This window comes from Canis lupus, chromosome 7, assembly GCF_011100685.1.
Source record: "Canis lupus familiaris isolate Mischka breed German Shepherd chromosome 7, alternate assembly UU_Cfam_GSD_1.0, whole genome shotgun sequence".
Taxonomy (NCBI): Eukaryota; Metazoa; Chordata; class Mammalia; order Carnivora; family Canidae; genus Canis; species Canis lupus.
The window spans coordinates 56,444,943-56,470,813 of NC_049228.1; the positions used below are offsets into that span (position 1 = coordinate 56,444,943).

Here is a 25,871-nt window from a genome sequence, read left to right on the forward strand (position 1 = left end):
TGAAGAAACATTGGCTAAAACTCCCCAAATTTCATAAAAGACGTGAATTTATACTTTTACTAAACTCAGTGAACTCTAAGCAGGATAAACTCAGAGATCCACGTGTTATGGTCAAATCATTGAAAGCCTGGGACAAAGAGTATCTGGAAAGCAGTGAGGGGGAAGCCTGGGTGGCCCAGTGGTTTAGTGCCGCCTTCAGCCCAGGGCGTGATCCTGGAGACCTGGGATCAAGTCCCACGTCGGGTTCCCTGCATGGAGCCTGCTTCTCCCTCTGCCTGTGTCTCTGCCTCTCTCTCCCTCTGTGTGTCTCATGAATAAATAAATAAAATATTAAAAAAAAAAAAAAAAGAAAGAAAGCAGTGAGAGAAGTGACTCATTATGAGTAAGGGATCCTCAATAAAAATAACAGCCAGGGGTCACCTGGGTGGCTCAGTTGGTTAAGTATCTGCCTTTGGCTCAGGTCATGGTCTCAGGGTCCTGGAATCGAGTCCCGCATTAGGCTCCCTGCTTAATAGGGAGTCGGCTCCTTCCTCTTCCTCTGCTCTTCCCCCTGCTCATGCTCTTTCTCTCTCAAACCAATATGTAAGATACTTCAAAAAATAATAGTTTATCATCAGAAATTATGGAGGTCAAGGATACCTCGATGGCTCAGATGGTTAAGAATCTGCCTCCACCTCAGGTCCTGGAATTGAGCCCTGAATTGGGCTCTCTGCTCAACAGAGAGTCTGCTTCCTCTCCCTCTGTACTCTCTCTTTCTCTCTCAAGTAGATAAATAAAATCTTAAAAAATAAAAGGAATTATGGAGGCAAACATCCAGTGGAATGACACATTTAAAGTCCTGGGAGAAAAAACAAAACAAAACACCTCAAACAGGAATTCTGAATCTTGGAAAAATATCCTTTAAAAAAAAGGAGAAATTAAGATATTTCCAGATAAACAAAAATTGAGGGGATCGATCTCTAGCAGACTGTTCTATCAGAAATCCTAAAGGTAGTCTTTTAGGCAGAAATGAAAGGACACTAGACAATAACTTGAAACCATATGAAGAAATAAACAGTAAAGTAGCTTCAAAGATAGAAAATTCAGTGTGGTTGCATTTTTATTTTGCATCTCTTTTATTTTTCTATATAATTTTTAAATGGATAAAATTATAAATCTATATTAATGGGCACACAATGCATACATATATAATTTGTAAAAATGACAACATAAAGGGAGGGAGCAGAGGTGTAATGGAACAGAGGTTTTTTTAGTAATACTACTGAAACTACGCTGATTTTAATTCAAACTTAATTTTTGGAAGTTAAGATGATAATTATAGTCTCTAGTGAACCACTAAGAAAAATTCTGTAAAACAAAAACATCAACATAAATCCAATAAGGAAACTAAATACATTAGAAAAAAATCAATTAACCACAAAAGAAGGCAATTATGGAGAAATTAAAGAATGAAAAATATTTAAGAATTGTAGAAAACAAATAGCAAATGACAGAAATAGGTCCTTTCTTAATAGTAATTGCTTTTCATGAAAATTGATTAAATTTTACTGTTAAACGAGAGTGATAGAATGGATAAAAATACATGCTTCAATTATATGCTGCCTATAAGAGACTCACTTGAGATCCAGAGACACAGTATGTTGGAAGTAAAACAAAAAAGTAACACTTTTCAATTCATTCTATGAGGCCAGCATTATCTTCATACTAGAACCAGATAAAGACATGACAAAAAGAAATGTAGACCAATGGCTTTATGAATATAGATGCAAAAACTTTAATGAAGTACTAGCAACCTCAACCCAGTAAATATTAATAGAATTATATATCATGACCAAGTGAGATTTCTCCTAGGTGTGTAAGGGTAGTTCAAAATACAAAAAAATAATGTATAATATAGCCACAGTAATAAAATGAAGGGGGGGGAAATCCATGTGAACATCTCAAAAAAACAGATTGGAAAGCTGATAAGGGGCATTTATGAAAAACCTTCAACTGAAATTATACTTAATGGCGAAGACCAAAAGTTTTCAACCTAAGATCAGGAACAACACAAAGTTGCTTACTCTTCTCACTTTTATTCAACATTGGAAACCTCATACATTGCTAGTGGGAATGTAAAATGGTTTAGCCACTTTGAAAAAAGTTTGGTGGTTCCTCAAAAAGTTAATCCTAGAATTACCATATGACAAAGCAATTCCACTCTGAAGTATGTACAGAAAAGATTTCAAAATAGGTGTTCAGACAAATCTTATATACAAATGTTCATATCATCAGGATTCATAGTAGCCAAAAGGTAGAAATAACCTTAAATTTTTCAGCTATCCAATGGAATATTATTCAACCATAAAAAGTAATTTTGATACATGCTGCAACATGGATAGACTTCTAAACTAGCATACTAATTTAAAGAAACCAGATACAAAAAGTTACCTATTGTATGATTCAATTTATATGAAATATCTATAACAGGTAAATTCATAGAGATGGGAGGCTAGTACTCACTTCAGCAGCACATATACTAAAATTAGAATGATACAGAGAAGATTAGCATGGCCCCTATGCAAAGATGACATGCAAATTCATGAAGTGTTCCATATTTGAAATAAAATAAATGAGGCTATTCTTCTTAAGTGATAAAAATGTTTTGGTGCTAGATGAGGATGATAATTGCACAATATTGAGTGTAGTAAATGCCATTGAAGTTTACACTTCCAAATGGTTAATTTTATGTTATGTGACTTTTGCTGCAATCAAAATATATGTAAGAATTAAAACAATTTTGCTGGCCCAAAAATGAACACAAATTTAGAATAAAAGACACAAAAATAGATTCAATTATGTGTAATAATTTAATATATCATGTAATTGGTGTTACAAGCCAGTAGGGAGAACATTATTTGCTGGGACAATTATTTTTCTATCTTTACTTTTATTATTATTTTTTATTATTTTAAGAGGTAGAATTTAGTGATTCATCAGTTGCATATAACACCCAGTGCTCATTGCATCAAGTGCCCTCCCTAATTCCCATCACCCAATTATACCTTTACACACTCCCCCTCTAAAAACCCACATGCATGTATTTATTTATTTATTTATTTATTTATTTATTTATTTATTTTACTTTTTTTGTGGTGTGAATGTTTTATTTATTTTTAATTAAATTTTTTAGTATAGTTTGCACGTATTGTTACATTAGTTTCAGGTGTATAGCATACTGATGACTCAACATTTTTAAAAAAAATTTCAAATGAAAAAATACACTAGATTATTTAACAAAAATATTTAAAAATAAAATTAAAATAAGGAGAAAAATATAATGAATATTTCCATGACCACATAATAAACAGGCTTTCTTAAATAAATTGTGGAGCTACAATGAGACAAATAATATGCAACCATCAGAAATATTAAACTGTAGTCAAATATACTGGAAACAATGTCATGTACTAAAGCAGCATACAATATTTTATGACTGTAATTTTATAAAAATTGAAATATCATAAGAATGTTATGTTGTTATATCTAAAATAAATGAATTATGGATTATATTATATTAATGTTTTTGGTCTGTTTAAAATTCCTTTAATTTGTAATACTTTAATAAGAAAAATAATAAGTTAATAAAAATAACACTCTCTGCTTTGTTGTTGATACTATTGTTCCTGTAACTTTTATCAGAGGAAAATACTTCTTTTTAAATATAATGAAAGGTTTACCTAGAAAAATTATTTATAAAAAAATTTTTTGAAGATATTTATTTGAGAGAGCATGCAATGCAAGAAAGAGTGTGCATGAGCTGTGGGAAAAGGGAGAGGGAGAGCAGGGAGCCTGATGCAGGGCTGGATCCCAGGACCCTGAGATTAAGACCTCGTCCTAAGGCAGACATTTAACCAACTGTGAAAGACTCAGGTGCCCTAGAAAAATTCTTTAGAAAAGAAAGAACATTTTAATTTAGATATTTGCTAAAACCTTATTAATTTCAAATCTGAAGAATCATTTTTGGTCCTTGTAATTTATATGGGACCCCAGAAACTGGTAAACTGAAGTTAGAGAAATACCTCTTAAATTATTTGCAATATTTACCCCCTTTTCCAATTCTTTTTTTTTAAATATTTTATTTATTCATGAGAGACACAGACACACAGAGAGAGACAGAGACACAGGAAGAGGGAGAAGCAGGCTCCATGCAGGGAGCCCGACATGGGACTCAATCCCAGACCCCAGGATCACACCCTGGGCTGATGGCGGCACTAAACTGCTGAGCCACGCAGGCTGTCCATTTTTTTTTAACTGCTTTAATATCCCCTACAATATTTTCAGGGCATTCATGTCATAAATTTCTATAAATTTACCATAAGGTATAAAGCCCATTATGATCAGGGAAATACAAATCAAAACCACAATGAGATACCACCTCACACCAGTGAGAATGGTGATAATTAACAAGACAGGAAACAATAAATGTTGGAGAGGATGTGGAGAAAGGGGAACCCTCTTGCACTGTTGGTGGGAATGTGAACTGGTGCAGCCACTCTGGAAAACTGTGTGGAGGTTCCTCAAAATGTTAAAAATAGAACTATCCTAAGACCCAGCAATTGAACTGCTGGGGATTTACCCCAAAGATACAGATGCCATGAAACGCCGGAACACCTGCACCCCAATGTTCATAGCAGCAATGTCCACAATAGCCAAACTGTGGAAGGAGCCTCGGTGTCCATGGAAAGATGAATGGATAAAGAAGATGTGGTCTATGTATACAATGGAATCTTACTCAGCCATTAGAAACAACAGATACCCACCATTTGCTTTGATGTGGATGGAACTGGAGGGTATTATGCTGAGTGAAATAAGTCAATTGGAGAAGGACAAACATTATATGTTCTCATTCATTTGGGGAATATAAAAAATAGTGAAAGGGAATAAAGGGGAAAGGAGTGAAAATATCAGTGAGGGAGACAGAACATGAGAGACTCCTAACTCTGGGAAATGAACAAGGGGAAGTGGAAAGGGAGGTGGGCAGGAGGATGGGGTGACTGGCTGACGGGCACTGAGGGGGGCACCTGACGGGATGAGTGCTGGGTGTTATGCTATATGTTGGCAAATTGAACTCCAATAAAAAAATAAAAAGCCCATTATGTATTAGAATTTTGCTCTATTACTCTTATATGGTAGCATTAGCATGTATGGTAAGTTTCACTACAAACATTTCAAGTTTAATGTTAAAGAAGCACCTAAAATTTGTTTTACTAACTTTAAACTTTAAGTCCAGCAGTTATTTCTTAATTGATTATTTCTTTCCCTTTACACAGGAGCAGAACTTCTACACAAGACCAGAAGCAAGATTGGAGTGTTGCTACACCAGTGAAAGAGGTTAAACCAGAAGAGAGAGGTAAAGTTGTTCCTTATACTTAAATAAGTGAAATTATATTTTAAAGCTCATTGACTTTCATTTAACATATTTTTAATTTTCACAATACTCATTTTAAGAGTTTTATAATTCTTGTGAGTATCTAATAGAGGAAAGTCTTCTATATCATTTAACAACAAAATTCAGTGAATACGTATTATACCATATACTGATCTAGGTCCTGAAGTTGTAGTGATCCCTGACCACCTCTCAAGAAGCTAAACGTAATTCAGTGCTATCTAGTAGAATGTACTGAAATAATCAAAGTATTCTCTATTTCCACTATCCAGTAGAGTCGCTATCAGCCACATACAGTAGCTGCTTGAAATGTAGCTAAGAGGACTTAGAATTTAATTTTTCAATTTAATTTTAACATGTTAAATGTAAATAGTCACATAAGATTCATGGCTGCCATATTGGACATTAAGGCTCTACTGTATGTATATTTATTAATATATATATTATAATATTTATATGTATAAGTTAAGAGTAATATCTTGTCATAATTTACAAAATGTCCAATATGTATATTGTAATAAACTTTGAATTAAAATTACTTCAACATATTTGAATATATTATTAATATTATATTAAACACATCTTCCTTCCCTCACCGCAAAAATTTGTTAAACATCTTCCATGAGAGATAACTAATGAATTCAGGACTATTAAACGTACTAAAATTTTGTTCTTCAAAGCTGTATCTTATAGTGAGGCTCTGTTTTTACTGTTTACTTCTCACTATTTGTATCTACACTGAAGAAAAATCCTCATTCATTACTTATTTTTTCACATGACAAATGCTAGGAGAAGATTAATATGTTAATGGCTACAATAACAGTTAAATTAACTACAATTATGTTTATTGTAAACTCATATATTTGGTCCCAAAGTACAAGACAGTATCCAGTTGAGGAAGATTTATTGTAATTAAGTGTTTGTACTAAAAAAAAATTGCAGGTGGTTACCTACCTACTCAGTATGAAACAGTAAGACTAATTGATAATGGTATTCTAGAAAAAAATTGAGAGATTAAATACAACGAACTGGAGGCATCTTAGGTCATAAACACAGCATTTATTTTAGAATGCTCTCATAGAAACACTACAAAAGATAACAAAAGATAACTCATACAAACATTATAGACATTTTTGGTAAGAATTATATCACATCAGAAGTGATTTAAGTGGCATTAACTTCATTAAACATTTCAGGCTGAAATCTTTTTATAGAAATTGAATAGATCATAAGTTGGTTGGGGAATAACAGTGTTCACTGTGTATGTTACTATGAAAAAAAAAACCAGACAATTAAGGGTATAGGGTGTCCAGGATGTGGTAGAACATGAAAAAAGAAGACAATAAACCAAATAAATAGAGTCTAAATAAAGGGCCAGTCCATAAAGAGATAGTTTTTATACATTACAAGAAGAATTCTTGTTTCTGTTTCTGAAGAATTCTTTTCAGGCAGCATGCTGAATTTCTGTGATAGGCCTGCTAGGTTAGAAGTAGAAGCTATGTGACTGAGCTTGCACTTATAACCCATATATAATGTTATCTTCTAGCAGAAAATTATTGCTTTGTCCAAAGTAAAACAAAACAAAACAGAGGTCTATTAGTTGTCTTTTTTCTTGAACCAGTTTTACTGTTTTTCCTTAGCCTTAGCTCTTTGAGGCTTTGACTTTCTTGACACTTTGTGTTTGTTTATGCCTTCTTGTCACGTTACGTTTTGGCAAAAGTCACTGTTTACAAGTATAAATCTCACCAGAGTGGAACCCATATCCATCTTCCTTAGTGATCTATCTCTAGGGAGAGAGCATATTTCCCAGAACATAACAGACCTTCTGCGCATTTCTGGTATAAACAGATGAATGAATACCCATGTTAATCAATTCGTTAACATTAAACCATATCATTTCAGAGCTATGAACCAGGGATCACAAATATCTCTCATTACAGGAGTTAATTTGTGTTGTAACTAAATAAGTGGAATTTGGAAATGATAAATTCCTAGCAGGGCTAACTAGGGATGTTATTACCTGATAAGGAATATAAAATGTCTTGTTTTCTAGGAACCATTTGAGGATTTTCGATATTTATCTCATGTAATCATTATGATTTGCTTTTGTCATAGAATGAGAGAAAACGCAAACATAATTTACAAATAAAGCTCTCTAATATAGTTTATGAAGAAAATATTTTTGAGATAAAATATACATGAAGATATTGCTTGAAATTTCTCTATTCTAATTATTTTATAAAATGTTGACTTAAAAATCTGTCTTCAAAGGTTATAATTAATGTTATGATTGTATTATAATAAAACTGTCTTTGAAAGGCTGATTCATTTTTCTAAAATTCTCTCCTTAAACATACAATTATTAAAAAAGAATAATAATACAATTAGTATATATGTTCCCACCACCTACTTTATAGGCTGAGTCACTAAAAAAATGTGATACATATTTCTACTTTAAGATGAAAAGTGTCCAGAATTAAAGCAGGAAATGGAAACATTGCTATCAGAGGCCATTCATCTCATTAAAAGTCTAGAAACTGACCGTGCAGAAGCTGAAGAAGCTTTAAAGCAACAAAAATCAAGAAAGAAAAATATTCACATGAAAATTGATTCTTGGTCAATCTGGAGACTTGAAGAAATCCCACTAGCTGTGCAAAAAGGTAATAGTAAGATTTTTTTCATATTGCCAGTTACTTTGAGAGCAGGAATAATCAATTGAAGCTCTGAAAAAGTCAACTCTGCCCATATTGTATTGCATCCAAACGAGTGCATTTTGAAAGATGTTATTAATGCTAATACTGAATTCATATATATAGCTGGGACTGCACTTAGCAAACCTGGATCTTCTGTAGTTTGTTTTTTGTTGGTAATTCCATAGCGTTCATGGTGCCCAAGGGACATTCAGACTTTTCACACATATTTCCAATGATGACTACATTATTGCAGTAGTTGAAATTTAGAAATTTAATTGATTTCTAGTTGGTATCATTGGCCATATCTTTAAATCTGGGAAAATAAAAGACTTAAAGTGATATTTTAGCAACATACATCTGCTTTTGAGAATTCAGTAGTAGGTTTTATTTGGAACTTCTGGCAGACAATAAAAGTGGAGATGTTCCCAAGAATCATGTAGGTAACAAATGTTTAAAAAGGAAACACTGTTTTTTTGACCACAGAATAAGGGACCTATCGTAAAGTATTAAACAGTCTAAAGGCATTGGATTTTTCATTCTCCAACCACTGCCTATTAAGCATGCCTGACTACTTGATTCACCTGAGGTTGAAACTCTTTTATAAATAAATTTTATATCAGTTAAAAATTTTAATTTAGGATTCATATGCTTTATAAGTGGGTTATATTAAGGTGCTCATAAACCTGTCATTTAAACTAAGACACTTTTGAGAGGAAAAAGGAGGCTATTAATTATTACTCTGAAACATTAAAGAATGTATCAAACTGAACACCTACATTTACTTTAGTTTACGTCTTCTAAAACTATAGTTTCCAAAGTAAGTTGTATACAATTTAAGGAGTTGCAAGAAAAGACTAGAACTTTTATTTATATTTTAAATTTTATTCTTTTTTGTTTTCTTTCTTGATTATTTGGGTTTAATTTTGCTTTCACTGAACCTGACAAAATACAGTTATCCAGCAGTTCCTTGATTATGTTATTTTAATACAATAAATTAAATGAATGCAATGAATTTAATGACTGTTTATTCCTTTTAAAGTAATACTGAGCTCACAGATTGAACTCACCAATTGTTCACTACCTCCTAGAGCAGAACTCAAGAAGCAGTAAATTGCCCAGAGGCTAGACTGGATGAATTTTATTCAGCCTTGTCTGTGCTCTTTTTTGCCCTTTACTAAAGAGTTAATTCTATAAATTATGCAAAAAGTGCTCAAAACTCAAGTAAGAGTAGACCTTTTTCTACCCACACATAAAGTATGCATTTTACAAAACATTTCATGTTCACAAAGTTTTTGAATAGAATTTATGCTGTTTATACTGTACTAATACCATAGCATAGGTATGTAATTTATAAATTCATACTTACATACAAATTAGTGTTTTAGAGGCAGCCAAAGGTACAAAAGGATCAGGATAGGCATCCTGAGAAATTCTGGAACCCAGATTTTGAGCAGATTCACATTCACATCTACAAGGAGTTATCTGCAATTTTTTAAAAAAGATTTATTTATTTAGAGAGTGAGAGCACAGAAGGGGCAGAGGCAGAGGAAAAGAGAATCTTAGGTGGACTCCATGCTAAATGTGGAGCCCAAGGCAAAGCTTGATCTCAACAATCCTAAGACCACGATCTGAGCCAGAACCAAAAGTCAGATACTTAAGAGACTGTGCCACCCAGATGCCCCTACAATTTTTTAAAATGTTTGGGAAGCCCTTGTCGGTAGTAGTAGAAGAGTCAGTGGTAGCTGGTTTTAATTAACATATTACTGATAAATTTCTACATAATTTCATATGGCCTTTATAAGAGTAGATGCTGTTGTTTGTGGTTTATATGAAGTTCTACTTAAGGAATTACCAAAATAAAATCAAATTGAGATACATACATACACATTCTACAAGCCTTATAAATGCATTTTCAATGATGGAATACATTCTTGCCATTGTTGATAACTTATTACTTGGCTATCTTTTACTTAAAGATCTCCTTAAAGATCTTTAAAAAACTATTGAAGATCTACTTAAAAAACTGAAATTATGTTCATCTATTTTATTTAAATAGCTAAAACATGTAATGAAATTTAAATTCATTATTTACTGTATAGTTTTTAGATGCCTTCTGTTTGTAAAATATTCCTGAAAAGTAATGTACTTTCAGGAATATATTGCCTTTATATTGATATATCTAAGATATAATTTCTAAATTTTATACTTTTTTTTTACAGATTACAGAATTATATATTCTTATAGATTTTAGATTCTCAAAGTCTCTAGCTTTGTGACAGGAAAAACTTTCAATTTCCTTAACCTTTACATTAAGTATGATGTTTATAGAATTTTTGATAATTTTTACAAAAAAAACCCTTATAACTTACTAAATATTGAGGAAATTCAATTTTGTCTAGATATCTGTGGTTACTCCTCCCTATCCTTTCATCGCCCTAACCAGCCCACTAACACTTGTATCTTTTGTTTCGTGGTTCATGAAGCTGATTCATAATGGACTACATCAAAGATATCTTTTGTACTTTTCTTCCTACTGGTTCAACCAATGGGCAAGAGACCACGGGAGATAATAGAGAAGGGAGAGGATGGGGTTTTATACATCTGACTACCTTCCTTTCTGCTTGGTCACATCCTCCTCCTCCACAGAATGATAGGCACTGGTACCCAATATGCAGCCAATAATCTAGCAAATGTCTTTTTATTTTCCTATCCAAAAAGATCATCAGAAATAAGGTTTTCATCAGAAATTGGGTGTTGTGTGAACTTACAAATTTAAAATTCAATATGCAAAGCTGTGTTTCCTTACAAAATAAAAAAGTATGTATATTTATCATACTCAAGCAATGTCTGGAGGCACAAAGAAACTAACGACTCAGATTTCCCTGGTACTCTCATTGTACCTGCTTCTGTCTTTAATTTATTTTATTTTATTTTATTTTATTTTATTTTATTTTATTTTATTTTATTTTATTTTATTTATTTTTTATTTTTTATTTATTTTATTTTATTTTATTTTATTTTATTTTATTTTATTTTATTTTATTTTATTATTTTTTTTACCTGCTTCTTTAGATTCTCTGTCTTTCCCTTAACCCACATTTAGAGCTCTATGGGTACTTCCCTATGACTGATTACCAAAGGAAAGAAAAAAAATATCACAGACCAGTTTATGTATGGATTGAATGGTATGTTCACATAATTTGGACAGCTGTTTATTACAATCTCAATTTGCAAAGGGTAAATACAGATTACCTTGTAGGAGAAATGTCCTGTGATACAAAAGGGAAGTAGCAAAAAAATGGCATAATGGGAGTTGGAAAGACATGAATGTGAAGACTGGTGAAAGGAGGTCTGGTATTCTGGGAATAGACCATTCAGAAAGAATGGAGTATGAAGATAATTGTGTCCCATAGAGAAGCTCACAAGAGTGTTTCTAGTGTGGAAGATCTCAGTAATAGCATAATGTTAAATATCCTAATTTTGTTCTGCATTGTTTAGTCATATGAATTAATGTTATTACTACAATAATGCTTCATAACAAATCACCTTGGAACTCAGTGGCTTACAACAATAAGCATTTTTAAATATAAGCTACCCATTTGTAATGATTTTCAGTTGATATTTTTGTGTTTTGATACATAATTTTATCAACAGAGAATAGTACTTATTTTTTCCATTTCCTTTCTGACATTTATAATTCCTACCGCATCATTTTACTTCTAGATGATTTTAGAAGGCCTCTACTCTTGCGGTTTTTCCTCATTTTGTAATTTATAGAGTGGTTATACATAACCCAGTATATACATGGGTTGTAACAGGCAGGGTTTGTACTAAAACAATTATTAGTTTATAGAATGTATATTTTAATCCCTTTGCTAATAAATGAAGAAAGCAATATATTTTATAATGCAATATTAAAATAACATTAAATTTAGTAAGCTTCACAGATAAGTAATTTCTGGATCTAAAGTATTTCATATTTTTCTATTATCAAATAAAGATTTATTTCTGGAGCTTTTGTTTTAAAATCAGATTTTTTTTCTTATTATTGTATGTCTAGAACACGAGGCTTATTTGAGAGATATTATAGAATTACGATGGCATCTTGAAGATAAAGCTTATCAACTAAAACATTTTGAGGAACAAAAGACAAAATTAGAAGAAGCTAATGCAAAACTTCAAGCAGACATAGACTACATGAATAAACATGGTCCTCTAATTAACTCAAAGCACAACAAAGAACTTGAAACTCTCAAAGAATTTTATACGAAAAAATTTGAGGTAAATGGATAAATGAATGGATATGCATTTTATAGATTGTTATGTAGTTTAAAAAATAATACAGCTATGAGAAATTAACATCTTTAAATGTTTCATTTTCATTGAAAATGGACCTTCTATTTATTTCCTAAAGGAACTATTAAACTACACATAATACAGTCAGTTGATAATCATTTAAATTTTGTCATCATCCCTTTTATACTTAGGAGTATTAGTAATATTTAGTCAACGTTTTAGAGATTTAAAACAACATGGTAATTTTTGAAGTTGTAAATCGAACTGGGGAGAATGCAAGTAATATATTAGTCACTTTCATGATAATAAAGTGGAAAATCTTTTTAATGGTTAATTAACATTAACTCTCCTTTTTTTTTTATATTCATTTTTTTTTATTGGTGTTCAATTTACTAACATACAGTATAACACCCAGTGCCCGTCACCCATTCACTCCCACCCCCCGCCCTCCTCCCCTTCTACCACCCCTAGTTCGTTTCCCAGAGTTAGCAGTCTTTACGTTCTGTCTCCCTTTCTGATATTTCCCACACATTTCTTCTCCCTTCCCTTATTTTCCCTTTCACTATTATTTATATTCCCCAAATGAATGAGAACATATAATGTTTGTCCTTCTCCGACTGACTTACTTCACTCAGCATAATACCCTCCAGTTCCATCCACGTTGAAGCAAATGGTGGGTATTTGTCATTTCTAATAGCTGAGTAATATTCCATTGTATACATAAACCACATCTTCTTTATCCATTCATCTTTTGTTGGACACCGAGGCTCCTTCCACAGTTTGGCTATAGTGGCCATTGCTGCTAGAAACATCGGGGTGCAGGTGTCCCGGCGTTTCATTGCATTTGTATCTTTGGGGTAAATCCCCAACAGTGCAATTGCTGGGTCGTAGGGCAGGTCTATTTTTAACTGTTTGAGGAACCTCCACACAGTTTTCCAGAGTGGCTGCACCAGTTCACATTCCCACCAACAGTGTAGGAGGGTTCCCTTTTCTCCGCATCCTCTCCAACATTTGTTGTTTCCTGCCTTGTTAATTTTCCCCATTCTCACTGGTGTGAGGTGGTATCTCATTGTAGTTTTGATTTGTATTTCCCTGATGGCAAGTGATGCAGAGCATTTTCTCATATGCATGTTGGCCATGTCTATGTCTTCCTCTGTGAGATTTCTGTTCATGTCTTTTGCCCATTTCATGATTGGATTGTTTGTTTCTTTGGTGTTGAGTTTAATAAGTTCTTTATAGATCTTGGAAACTAGCCCTTTATCTGATATGTCATTTGCAAATATCTTCTCCCATTCTGTAGGTTGTCTTTGAGTTTTGTTGACTGTATCCTTTGCTGTGCAAAAGCTTCTTATCTTGATGAAGTCCCAATAGTTCATTTTTGCTTTTGTTTCTTTTGCCTTTGTGGATGTATCTTGCAAGAAGTTACTATGGCCGAGTTCAAAAAGGGTGTTGCCTGTGTTCTTCTCTAGGATTTTGATGGAATCTTGTCTCACATTTAGATCTTTCGTCCATTTTGAGTTTATCTTTGTGTATGGTGAAAGAGAGTGGTCTAGTTTCATTCTTCTGCATGTGGATGTCCAATTTTCCCAGCACCATTTATTGAAGAGACTGTCTTTCTTCCAATGGATAGTCTTTCCTCCTTTATCGAATATTGGTTGCCCATAAAGTTCAGGGTCCACTTCTGGATTCTCTATTCTGTTCCACTGATCTATGTGTCTGTTTTTGTGCCAGTACCACACTGTCTTGATGACCACAGCTTTGTAGTACAACCTGAAATCTGGCATTGTGATGCCCCCAGATATGGTTTTCTTTTTTAAAATTCCCCTGGCTATTCGGGGTCTTTTCTGATTCCACACAAATCTTAAAATAATTTGTTCTAACTCTCTGAAGAAAGTCCATGGTATTTTGATAGGGATTGCATTAAACGTGTAAATTGCCCTGGGTAACATTGACATTTTCACAATATTAATTCTGCCAATCCATGAGCATGGAATATTTTTCCATCTCTTTGTGTCTTCCTCAATTTCTTTCAGAAGTGTTCTATAGTTTTGAGGGTATAGATCCTTTACATCTTTGGTGAGGTTTATTCCTAGGTATCTTATGCTTTTGGGTGCAATTGTAAATGGGATTGACTCCTTAATTTCTCTTTCTTCAGTCTCATTGTTAGTGTATAGAAATGCCACTGACTTCTGGGCATTGATTTTGTATCCTGCCATGCTACCGAATTGCTGTATGAGTTCTAGCAATCTTGGGGTGGAGACTTTTGGGTTTTCTATGTAGAGTATCATGTCATCGGCGAAGAGAGAGTTTGACTTCTTCTTTGCCAATTTGAATGCCTTTAATGTCTTTTTGTTGTCTGATTGCTGAGGCTAGGACTTCCAGTACTATGTTGAATAGCAGTGGTGAGAGTGGACATCCCTGTCTTGTTCCTGATCTTAGGGGAAAGGCTCCCAGTGCTTCCCCATTGAGAATGATATTTGCTGTGGGCTTTTCATAGATGGCTTTTAAGATGTCGAGGAATGTTCCCTCTATCCCTACACTCTGAAGAGTTTTAATCAGGAATGGATGCTGTATTTTGTCAAATGCTTTCTCTGCATCCAATGAGAGGATCATATGGTTCTTGGTTTTTCTCTTGCTGATATGATGAATCACATTGATTGTTTTACGGGTGTTGAACCAGCCTTGTGTCCCAGGGATAAATCCTACTTGGTCATGGTGAATAATTTTCTTAATGTACTGTTGGAGCCTATTGGCCAGTATCTTGTTGAGAATTTTTGCATCCATGTTCATCAGGGATATTGGTCTGTAATTCTCCTTTTTGGCGGGGTCTTTGTCTGGCTTTGGAATTAAGGTGATGCTGGCTTCATAGAACGAATTTGGAAGTACTCCATCTCTTTCTATCTTTCCAAACAGCTTTAGGAGAATAGGTATGATTTCTTCTTTAAACGTTTGATAAAATTCTCCTGGGAAGCCATCTGGCCCTGGACTCTTGTGTCTTGGGAGGTTTTTGATGACTGCTTCAATTTCCTCCCTGGTTATTGGCCTGTTCAGGTTTTCTATTTCTTCCTGTTCCAGTTTTGGTAGTTTGTGGCTTTCCAGGAATGCGTCCATTTCTTCTAGATTGCCTAATTTATTGGCGTATAGCTGTTCATAATATGTTTTTAAAATCATTTGTATTTCCTTGGTGTTGGTAGTGATCTCTCCTTTCTCATTCATGATTTTATTAATTTGAGTCTTCTCTCTCTTCTTTTTAATAAGGCTGGCTAATGGTTTATCTATCTTATTAATTCTTTCAAAGAACCAACTCCTGGTTCTGTTGATCTGTTCCACAGTTCTTCTGGTCTCGATTTCGTTGAGTTCTGCTCGAATCTTTATTAACTCCCTTCTTCTCTTGGGTGTAGGATCTATTTGCTGTTTTTTCTCTAGCTCCTTTATGTGTAAGGTTAGCTTTTGTATTTGAGTTCTTTCCAGTTTTTGAATGGATGCTTGTATTGCGATGTATTTCCCCCTTAGGACTGCTTTTGCTGCATCCCAAAGATTTTGAACGGTTGTATCTTCATTCTCATTAGTTTCCATGAATCTTTTTAATTCTTCCTTAATTTCCTGGTTGACCCTTTTATCTTTTAGCAGGATGGTCCTTAACCTCCATGTGTTTGAGGTCCTTCCAAACTTCTTGTTGTGATTTAGTTCTAATTTCAAGGCATTATGGTCCGAGAATATGCAGGGGACAATCCCAATCTTTTGGTATCGGTTCAGACCCGATTTGTGACCCAATATGTGGTCTATTCGGGAGAAAGTTCCATGTGCGCTTGAGAAGAATGTGTATTCAGTTGAGTTTGGATGTAAAGTTCTGTAGATATCTGTGAAATCCATCTGGTCCAGTGTATCATTTAAAGCTCTCGTTTCTTTGGAGATGTTTTGCTTAGAAGACCTATCGAGTATAGAAAGAGCTAGATTGAAGTCACCAAGTATAAGTGTATTATTATCTAAGTATTCCTTCACTTTGGTTAATAATTGATTTATATATTTGGCAGCTCCCACATTCGGAGCATATATATTGAGGATTGTTAAGTCCTCTTGTTGAATAGATCCTTTAAGTATGATATAGTGTCCCTCTTCATCTCTCACTACAGTCTTTGGGGTAAATTTTAGTTTATCTGATATAAGGATGGCTACCCCTGCTTTCTTTTGAGGACCATTCGAATGGTAAATGGTTCTCCAACCTTTTATTTTCAGGCTGTACGTGTCCTTCTGTCTAAAATGAGTCTCTTGTAGACAGCAAATAGATGGGTCCTGCTTTTTTATCCAGTCTGAAACCCTGCGCCTTTTGATGGGGTCATTAAGCCCGTTCACATTCAGAGTTACTATTGAGAGATATGAGTTTAGTGTCATCATGATATCTATTCAGTCTTTGTTTTTGTGGACTGTTCCACTGAACTTCTTCTTAAAGGGGAATTTTAAGAGGCCCCCTTAAAATTTCTTGCAGAGCTGGTTTGGAGGTCACATATTCTTTTAGTTGCTGCCTGTCTTGGAAGCTCTTTATCTCTCCTTCCATTTTGAATGAGAGCCTTGCTGGATAAAGTATTCTTGGTTGCATGTTCTTTTCATTTAGGACCCTGAATATATCCTGCCAGCCCTTTCTGGCCTGCCAGGTCTCTGTGGAGAGGTCTGCTGTTACCCTAATACTCCTCCCCATAAAAGTCAGGGATTTCTTGTCTCTTGCTGCTTTAAGGATCTTCTCCTTATCTTTGGAATTTGCAAGCTTCACAATTAAATGTCGAGGTGTTGGACGGTTTTTATTGTTTTTAGGGGGGGATCTCTCTATTTCCTGGATCTGAATGCCTGTTTCCCTTCCCAGATTAGGAAAGTTTTCAGCTAGAATTTGTTCAAATACATATTCTGGCCCTCTGTCCCTTTCGGCGCCCTCGGGAACCCCAATTAAACGTAGGTTTTTCTTCCTCAGGCTGTCGTTTATTTCCCTTAATCTATCTTCATGGTCTTTTAATTGTTTGTCTCTTTTTTCCTCAGTTTCCCTCTTTGCTATCAACTTGTCTTCTAGGTCACTCACTCGTTCTTCCACCTCGTTAACCCTCGTCGTTAGGACTTCTAGTTTGGATTGCATCTCATTCAATTGATTTTTAATTTCTGCCTGATTAGCTCTAAATTCTGCAGTCATGAAGTCTCTTGAGTCCTTTATACTTTTTTCTAGAGCCACCAGTAGCTGTATAATAGTGCTTCTGAATTGGCTTTCTGACATTGAATTGTAATCCAGATTTTGTAACTCTGTGGGAGAGAGGACTGTTTCTGATTCTTTCTTTTGAGGTGAGGTTTTCCTTCTAGTCATTTTGCTCAGTGCAGAGTGGCCAAAAGCAAGTTGTATTGGGAAAAAGAGAAAAAGAGAGGAGAGAAAGAAGGAAAGAAAAGAGAAAGAGAAAAAAAAAGGGAAGAAAAAGAAAAAAAAAAAAAACGAAAAAAAAAAAAAAGAAGAAGAAAAAGAAAGAAAAAGAAAGGAGAAAAAAAGGGGGTGGGGGAAGGAAACAAATCAAAAAGCAAAACAAAACAAAAACAAACAAACAAAAAAAGAACCACCGGGGAGTATCTTCTGATTCTGTGTACTTTAAGTCCCTTGGCTTCTCCTGGAAGTTGTCAGTCTAGCTGGTGTTCTGGGGGAGGGGCCTGCTGTGCTGATTTTCAGGTGTTAGCAGTTGGGGGAGCTGCTGTGCCCCCGCCTGGTGCAGGACTCAGTGGGGGTTGTTTACCCCGTGAGGCCCCAGGAGGAACAGCCCCAGTGGCGGGGCAGCTCTGGAAACCTGGATTCAGCTCCGGCAGGAACTCCGTCTGCAGGGCCTGGAGGCTCCGGGGCGGGGCCGCTGATCTGCTCAGCTGGGGCAGGAGCGTCCTCGCTGTCCTGGGCCCTCCCGGCCTCTGCCTGTCCCGGGGGAGGCGGGATCCTGGGCTGTGTCCCGGCGCCCTGTGCTCCGGAGCCTGCGCTGGTGGATTCGCGCTCCCGGGCCGCAGCCCCCTCCGCGGAGCCGCCGCCCGAGCCCCCCGAGCTGCTCCTGGAACCGCGCAGCCCCCTCCGCACGGAGCCGCCTCCTCTGCCCGAGCCCCTCCGAGCTGCTCCCGGGGCCGCGCAGCCCCCTCCGCGGAGCCGCCGCCCGAGCCCCTTCAGCTGCTCCGGTCCCGCCGGGTCCCGCCGTGCGCTGCAGCCCTTAGGGAGCTCGGCGCACTCTCCTGGGGCGCAGTTGCTGTTACTGTCCCGGGGAGCCCGAGGGCATCCCCGCCCTCCTGGGTCCTGCTCCAACTCCCTGCGAGCCCCTTTCCGCCCGGGAAGGTCGGTGCAGCTCCTGCGTCTCCGGGACGGGGCTCTCCTGTCCTGGGGACACTCGCCCCGGCCTCAGCCCGGCTCCTCGCGGGGCCCCTCCCCCTTGGAGGCCTTTGTTTCTTTACTTCTTTTTCCCCGTCTTCCTACCTTGATAGAAGCGCGAACTCTTCTCACTGTTGCATTCCAGCTGGTCTCTCTTTAAATCTCAGGCCGAATTCATAGATTTTCAGGATAATTTGAAGGTTTTCTAGGTAGTTTGGTGGAGACAGGTGATTTGGAGACCCTACTCTTCCGCCATCTTGCTCCTCCGCCCCCAACATTAACTCTCCTATTGTGGGATTGTACTATGGAAAAATAAATTATTTATACCTGCCACTAAATGAGCAAATTTATTTCATATTCTTTTTTTTATTATTTTAAAGTAAATAGACTTGTTAAATGTGTCCTGTATTTTCAACTGTTCCCTTTTCCTCCCTCACTCTCCAAACACAACCTTATCATAAAAATCTGTTTGTGCATTTTGTATATTTTAATACGTATATATGTGTGTGTATATATATATATTTAAGCACATGCATAATTTATTTTTTATTCTTCAGATAGTATCAAACATTGTATAAGTTTCTGCTATTTGTTTTTTAATCTGACATTGTTTTAGAGGTCAAGCTACTACTGTTCATTTTATTCACTGTTTTGGATTTGACACCAAAAGCAAAGATAACGAAAGCAAAAATAAATAAGTGTGGATACATCAACCTAAAAAGCTTCTGCATGACAAGAGGCACCGTTAACAAAATGCAAAGACAAAATACTGAATGGAAGAAAATTTGCAAATCATGTATCTGGTACGGGATTATATCTGAAATCAAGAACTTCATATAACTCAACACCAAAATAAGATAATATGATATAAAAAAAGGCAGAGGAGGAGGGGCAAGATGGCGGAAGAGTAGGGTCTCCAAATCACCTGTCTCCACCAAATTACCTAGAAAACCTTCAAATTATCCTGAAAAACTATGAATTCGGCCTGAGAATTAAAGAGAGAACACCTGGAATGCTACAGTGAGAAGAGTTCGCGCTTCTATCAAGGTAGGAAGACGGGGAAAAAGAAATAAAGAAACAAAAGGCATCCAAGGGGGAGGGGTCCCGCAAGGAGCCGGGCTGAGGCCGGGGCGAGTGTCCCCAGGACAGGAGAGCCCCGTCCCGGAGGAGCAGGAGCTGCACCGACCTTCCCGGGCGGAAAGGGGCTCGCAGGGAGTTGGAGCAGGACCCAGGAGGGCGGGGATGCCCTCGGGCTCCCCGGGACAGTAACAGAGCAACTGCGCGCCCAGGAGAGTGCGCCGAGCTCCCTAAGGGCTGCAGTGCGCACGTTGGGACCCGGCGGGACCCGGAGCAGCTCGGAGGGGCTCGGGCAGAGGAAGAGGCTCCGTGCGGAGGGGGCTGCGCGGTTCCAGGAGCAGCTCGGGGGGCTCGGGCGGCGTCTCCGCGGAGGGGGCTGCGGGGCGGGAGCGCGAATCCAACAGCGCAGGCCCCGGAGCACAGGGCGCCGGGACACAGCCCAGGATCCGGCCTCCCCCGGGACAGGCAGAGGCCGGGAGGGCCCAGGACAGCAAGGACGCTCCTGCCCCAGCTGAGCAGATCAGCGGCCCCGCCCCGGAGCCTCCAGGCCCTGCAGACCGAGAGCTCCGGAGTTCCTGTGGGGGCTGAATCCAGGGCTCCAGAGCTGGCCCCGCCACTGGGGTTCTTCCTCCTGCGGCCTCACGGGGTAAACAACCCCCACTGAGCCCTGCACCAGGCAGGGGCACAGCAGCTCCCCCAACTGCTAACACCTGAAAATCAGCACAGCAGGCCCCTCCCCCAGAAGACCAGCTAGACTGACAACTTCCAGGGGAAGCCAAGGGACTTAAAGTACACAGAATCAGAAGATACTCCCCCGTGGTTCTTTTTTTTTTTTTTTTTGCTTTTTGATTTGTTTCCTTCCCCCACCCCCCTTTTTCTCCTTTCTTTTTCTTTCTCTTTTTCTTTTCTTTTTTCGTTTTTTTTTCCTTCCTTTTTTTTCTCTTTCTCTTTTCTTTCCTTCTTTCTCTCCTCTCTTTTTCTCCTTTTCCCAATAAACTTGCTTTTGGCCACTCTGCACTGAGCAAAATGACTAGAAGGAAAACCTCACCTCAAAAGAAAGAATCAGAAACAGTCCTCTCTCCCACAGAGTTACAAAATCTGGATTACAATTCAATGTCAGAAAGCCAATTCAGAAGCACTATTATACAGCTACTGGTGGCTCTAGAAAAAAGCATAAAGGACTCAAGAGACTTCATGACTGCAGAATTTAGAGCTAATCAGGCAGAAATTAAAAATCAATTGAATGAGATGCAATCCAAACTAGAAGTCCTAACGACGAGGGTTAACGAGGTGGAAGAACGAGTGAGTGACATAGAAGACAAGTTGATAGCAAAGAGGGAAACTGAGGAAAAAAGAGACAAACAACGACAGCCTGAGGAAGAAAAACCTATGTTTAATTGGTGTTCCCGAGGCTGCCAGAAGGGACAGAGGGCCAGAATATGTATTTGAACAAATTCTAGCTGAAAACTTTCCTAATCTGGGAAGGGAAACAGGCATTCAGATCCAGGAAATAGAGAGATCCCCCCTAAAATCAATAAAAACCGTTCAACACCTCGACATTTAATAGTGAAGCTTGCAAATTCCAAAGATAAAGAGAAGATCCTTAAAGCAGCAAGAGACAAGAAATCCCTGACTTTTATGGGGAGGAGTATTAGGGTAACAGCAGACCTCTCCACAGAGACCTGGCAGGCCAGAAAGGGCTGGCAGGATATATTCAGGGTCCTAAATGAGAAGAACATGCAACCAAGAATACTTTATCCAGCAAGGCTCTCATTCAAAATGGAAGGAGAGATAAAGAGCTTCCAAGACAGGCAGCAACTAAAAGAATATGTAACCTCCAAACCAGCTCTGCAAGAAATTTTAAGGGGGACTCTTAAAATTCCCCTTTAAGAAGAAGTTCAGTGGAACATTCCACAAAATCAAGGACTGAATAGTTATCATGATGACACTAAACTCATATCTCTCATTCAGTAACTCTGAATGTGAACGGGCTTAATGACCCCATCAAAAGGCGCAGGGTTTCAGACTGGATAAAAAAGCAGGACCCATCTATTTGCTGTCTACAAGAGACTCATTTTAGACAGAAGGACACCTACAGCCTGAAAATAAAAGGTTGGAGAACCATTTACCATTCGAATGGTCCTCAAATGAAAGCAGGGGTAGCCATCCTTATATCAGATAAACTAAAATTTACCCCGATGACTGTAGTGAGAGATGAAGAGGGACACTATATCATACTTAAAGGATCTATTCAACAAGAGGACTTAACAATCCTCAATATATATGTCCCGAATGTGGGAGCTGCCAAATATATAAATCAGTTATTAACCAAAGTGAAGAAATACTTAGATAATAATACACTTATACTTGGTGACTTCAATCTAGCTCTTTCTGTACTCGATAGGTCTTCTAAGCACAACATCTCCAAAGAAACAAGAGCTTTAAATGATACACTGGACCAGATGGATTTCACAGATATCTACAGAACTTTACATCCAAACTCAACTGAATACACATTCTTCTCAAGTGCACATGGAACTTACTCCAGAATAGACCACATATTGGGTCACAAATCGGGTCGGAAACGATACCAAAAGATTGGGATTGTCCCCTGCATATTCTCAGACCATAAGGCCTTGAAATTAGAACTAAATCACAACAAGAAGTTTGGAAGGACCTCAAACACGTGGAGGTTAAGGATCATCCTGCTAAAAGATGAAAGGGTCAACCAGGAAATTAAGGAAGAATTAAAAAGATTCGTGGAAACTAATGAGAATGAAGATACAACCGTTCAAAATCTTTGGGATGCAGCAAAAGCAGTCCTAAGGGGGAAATTAGCATCCATTCAAAAACTGGAAAGAACTCAAATACAAAAGCTAACCTTACACATAAAGGAGCTAGAGAAAAAACAGCAAATAGATCCTACACCCAAGAGAAGAAGGGAGTTAATAAAGATTCGAGCAGAACTCAACGAAATCGAGACCAGAAGAACTGTGGAACAGATCAACAGAACCAGGAGTTGGTTCTTTGAAAGAATTAACAAGATAGATAAACCATTAGCCAGCCTTATTAAAAAGAAGAGAGAGAAGACTCAAATTAATAAAATCATGAATGAGAAAGGAGAGATCACTACCAACACCAAGGAAATACAAATGATTTTAAAAACATATTATGAACAGCTATACGCCAATAAATTAGGCAATCTAGGAGAAATGGATGCATTCCTGGAAAGCCACAAACTACCAAAACTGGAACAGGAAGAAATAGAAAACCTTAACAGGCCAATAACCAGGGAGGAAATTGAAGCAGTCATCAAAAACCTCCCAAGACACAAGAGTCCAGGGCCAGATGGCTTCCCAGGGGAATTTTATCAAACGTTTAAAGAAGAAACCATACCTATTCTCCTAAAGCTGTTTGGAAAGATAGAAAGAGATGGAGTACTTCCAAATTCGTTCTATGAGGCCAGCATCACCTTAATTCCAAAACCAGACAAAGACCCCGCCAAAAAGGAGAATTACAGACCAATATCCCTGATGAACATGGATGCAAAATTTCTCAACAAGATACTAGCCAATAGGATCCAACAGTACATTAAGAAAATTATTCACCATGACCAAGTAGGATTTATCCCCGGGACACAAGGCTGCTTCAACACCCGTAAAACAATCAATGTGATTCATCATATCAGCAAGAGAAAAACCAAGAACCATAGGATCCTCTCATTAGATGCAGAGAAAGCATTTGACAAAATACAGCATCCATTTCTGATCAAAACTCTTCAGAGTGTAGGGATAGAGGGAACATTCCTCGACATCTTAAAAGCCATCTATGAAAAGCCCACAGCAAATATCATTCTCAATGGGAAGCACTGGGAGCCTTTCCCCTAAGATCAGGAACAAGACAGCGATGTCCACTCTCACCACTGCTGTTCAACATAGTACTGGAAGTCCTAGCCTCAGCAATCAGACAACAAAAAGACATTAAAGGCATTCAAATTGGCAAAGAAGGGATCCCTGGGTGGCGCAGCAGTTTGGCGCCTGCCTTTGGCCCAGGGCGTGATCCTGGAGACCTGGGATCGAATCCCACATCAGGCTCCCGGTGCATGGAGCCTGCTTCTCCCTCTGCCTGTGTCTCTGCCTCTCTCTCTCTCTCTCTGTGTGACTGTCATAAATAAATAAAAAAAAATCAAATTGGCAAAGAAGAAGTCAAACTCTCCGTCTTTGCCGATGACATGATACTCTACATGGAAAACCCAAAAGCCTCCACCCCAAGATTGCTAGAACTCATACAGCAATTCGGTAGCGTGGCAGGATACAAAATCAATGCCCAGAAATCAGTGGCATTTCTATACACTAACAATGAGACTGAAGAAAGAGAAATTAAGGAGTCAATCCCATTTACAATTGCACCCAAAAGCATAAGATACCTAGGAATACACTTAACCAAAGATGTAAAGGATCTATACCCTCAAAACTATAGAACACTTCTGAAAGGAATTGAGGAAGACACAAAGAGATGGAAAAATATTCCATGCTCATGGATTGGCAGAATTAATATTGTGAAAATGTCAATGTTACCCAGGGCAATATACACGTTTAATGCAATCCCTATCAAAATACCATGGACTTTCTTCAGAGAGTTAGAACAAATTATTTTAAGATTTGTGTGGAATCAGAAAAGACCCCGAATAGCCAGGGGAATTTTAAAAAAGAAAACCATATCTGGGGGCATCACAATGCCAGATTTCAGGTTGTACTACAAAGCTGTGGTCATCAAGACAGTGTGGTACTGGCACAAAAACAGACACATAGATCAGTGGAACAGAATAGAGAATCCAGAAGTGGACCCTGAACTTTATGGGCAACTAATATTCGATAAAGGAGGAAAGACTATCCATTGGAAGAAAGACAGTCTCTTCAATAAATGGTGCTGGGAAAATTGGACATCCACATGCAGAAGAATGAAACTAGACCACTCTCTTTCACCATACACAAAGATAAACTCAAAATGGATGAAAGATCTAAATGTGAGACAAGATTCCATCAAAATCCTAGAGAAGAACACAGGCAACACCCTTTTTGAACTCGGCCACAGTAACTTCTTGCAAGTACATCCACGAAGGCAAAAGAAACAAAAGCAAGAATGAACTATTGGGACTTCATCAAGGTAAGAAGCTTTTGCACAGCAAAGGATACAGTCAACAAAACTAAAAGACAACCTACAGAATGGGAGAAGATATTTGCAAATGACAGATCAGATAAAGGGCTAGTTTCCAAGATCTATAAAGAACTTATTAAACTCAACACCAAAGAAACAAACAATCCAATCATGAAATGGGCAAAAGACATGAACAGAAATCTCACAGGGGAAGACATAGACATGGCCAACATGCATATGAGAAAATGCTCTGCATCACTTGCCATCAGGGAAATACAAATTAAAACCACAATGAGATACCACCTCACACCGAAACGCCAGGACACCTGCACCCCGATGTTTATAGCAGCAATGTCCACAATAGCCAAACTGTGGAAAGATCCTTGGTGTCCAACAAAAGATGAATGGATAAAGATGTGGTTTATGTATACAATGGAATATTACTCAGCTATTAGAAACGACAAATACCCACCATTTGCTTCAATGTGGATGGAACTGGAGGGTATTATGCTGACTGAAGTAAGTCAGTCGGAGAAGGACAAACATTATATGTTCTCATTCATTTGGGGAATATAAATAATAGTGAAAGGGAATATAAGGGAAGGGAGAAGAAATGTGTGGGAAATATCAGAAAGGGAGACAGAACGTAATGACTGCTAACTCTGGGAAACGAACTAGGGGTGGTAGAAGGGGAGGAGGGCGGGGGGTGGGAGTGAATGGGTGACGGCACTGGGGGTTATTCTGTATGTTAGTAAATTGAACACCAATAAAAAATAAATTAAAAAAAAGGCAGAAAATCTGAATAGATATTTTTCCAAAGAAAACATACAGATAACCAGCAAGTACATGAGAA

The 25,871-nt window shown here is 37.5% G+C and overlaps 1 protein-coding gene and 1 non-coding gene across 9 annotated transcripts in view; both read left to right on the forward strand.

Annotated features, from left to right (window-relative positions):
- Nucleotides 1–25,871, forward strand: part of CCDC178 (coiled-coil domain containing 178) — a 426,260-nt gene that overhangs the window by 65,761 nt on the left and 334,628 nt on the right. For all 8 annotated transcript variants that reach the window (XM_038543570.1, XM_038543575.1, XM_038543577.1 and 5 more), the window contains 3 exons: nucleotides 5,313–5,392; nucleotides 7,888–8,088; nucleotides 12,182–12,402. In XM_038543570.1, coding sequence (XP_038399498.1) covers nucleotides 5,313–5,392; nucleotides 7,888–8,088; nucleotides 12,182–12,402 — 502 coding nt within the window. The remainder of the gene's footprint in view (nucleotides 1–5,312; nucleotides 5,393–7,887; nucleotides 8,089–12,181; nucleotides 12,403–25,871) is intronic.
- On the forward strand, nucleotides 2,495–2,601 carry LOC119872776. Its single transcript, XR_005362793.1, has one exon. It is a non-coding gene; the product is annotated as a U6 spliceosomal RNA (small nuclear RNA).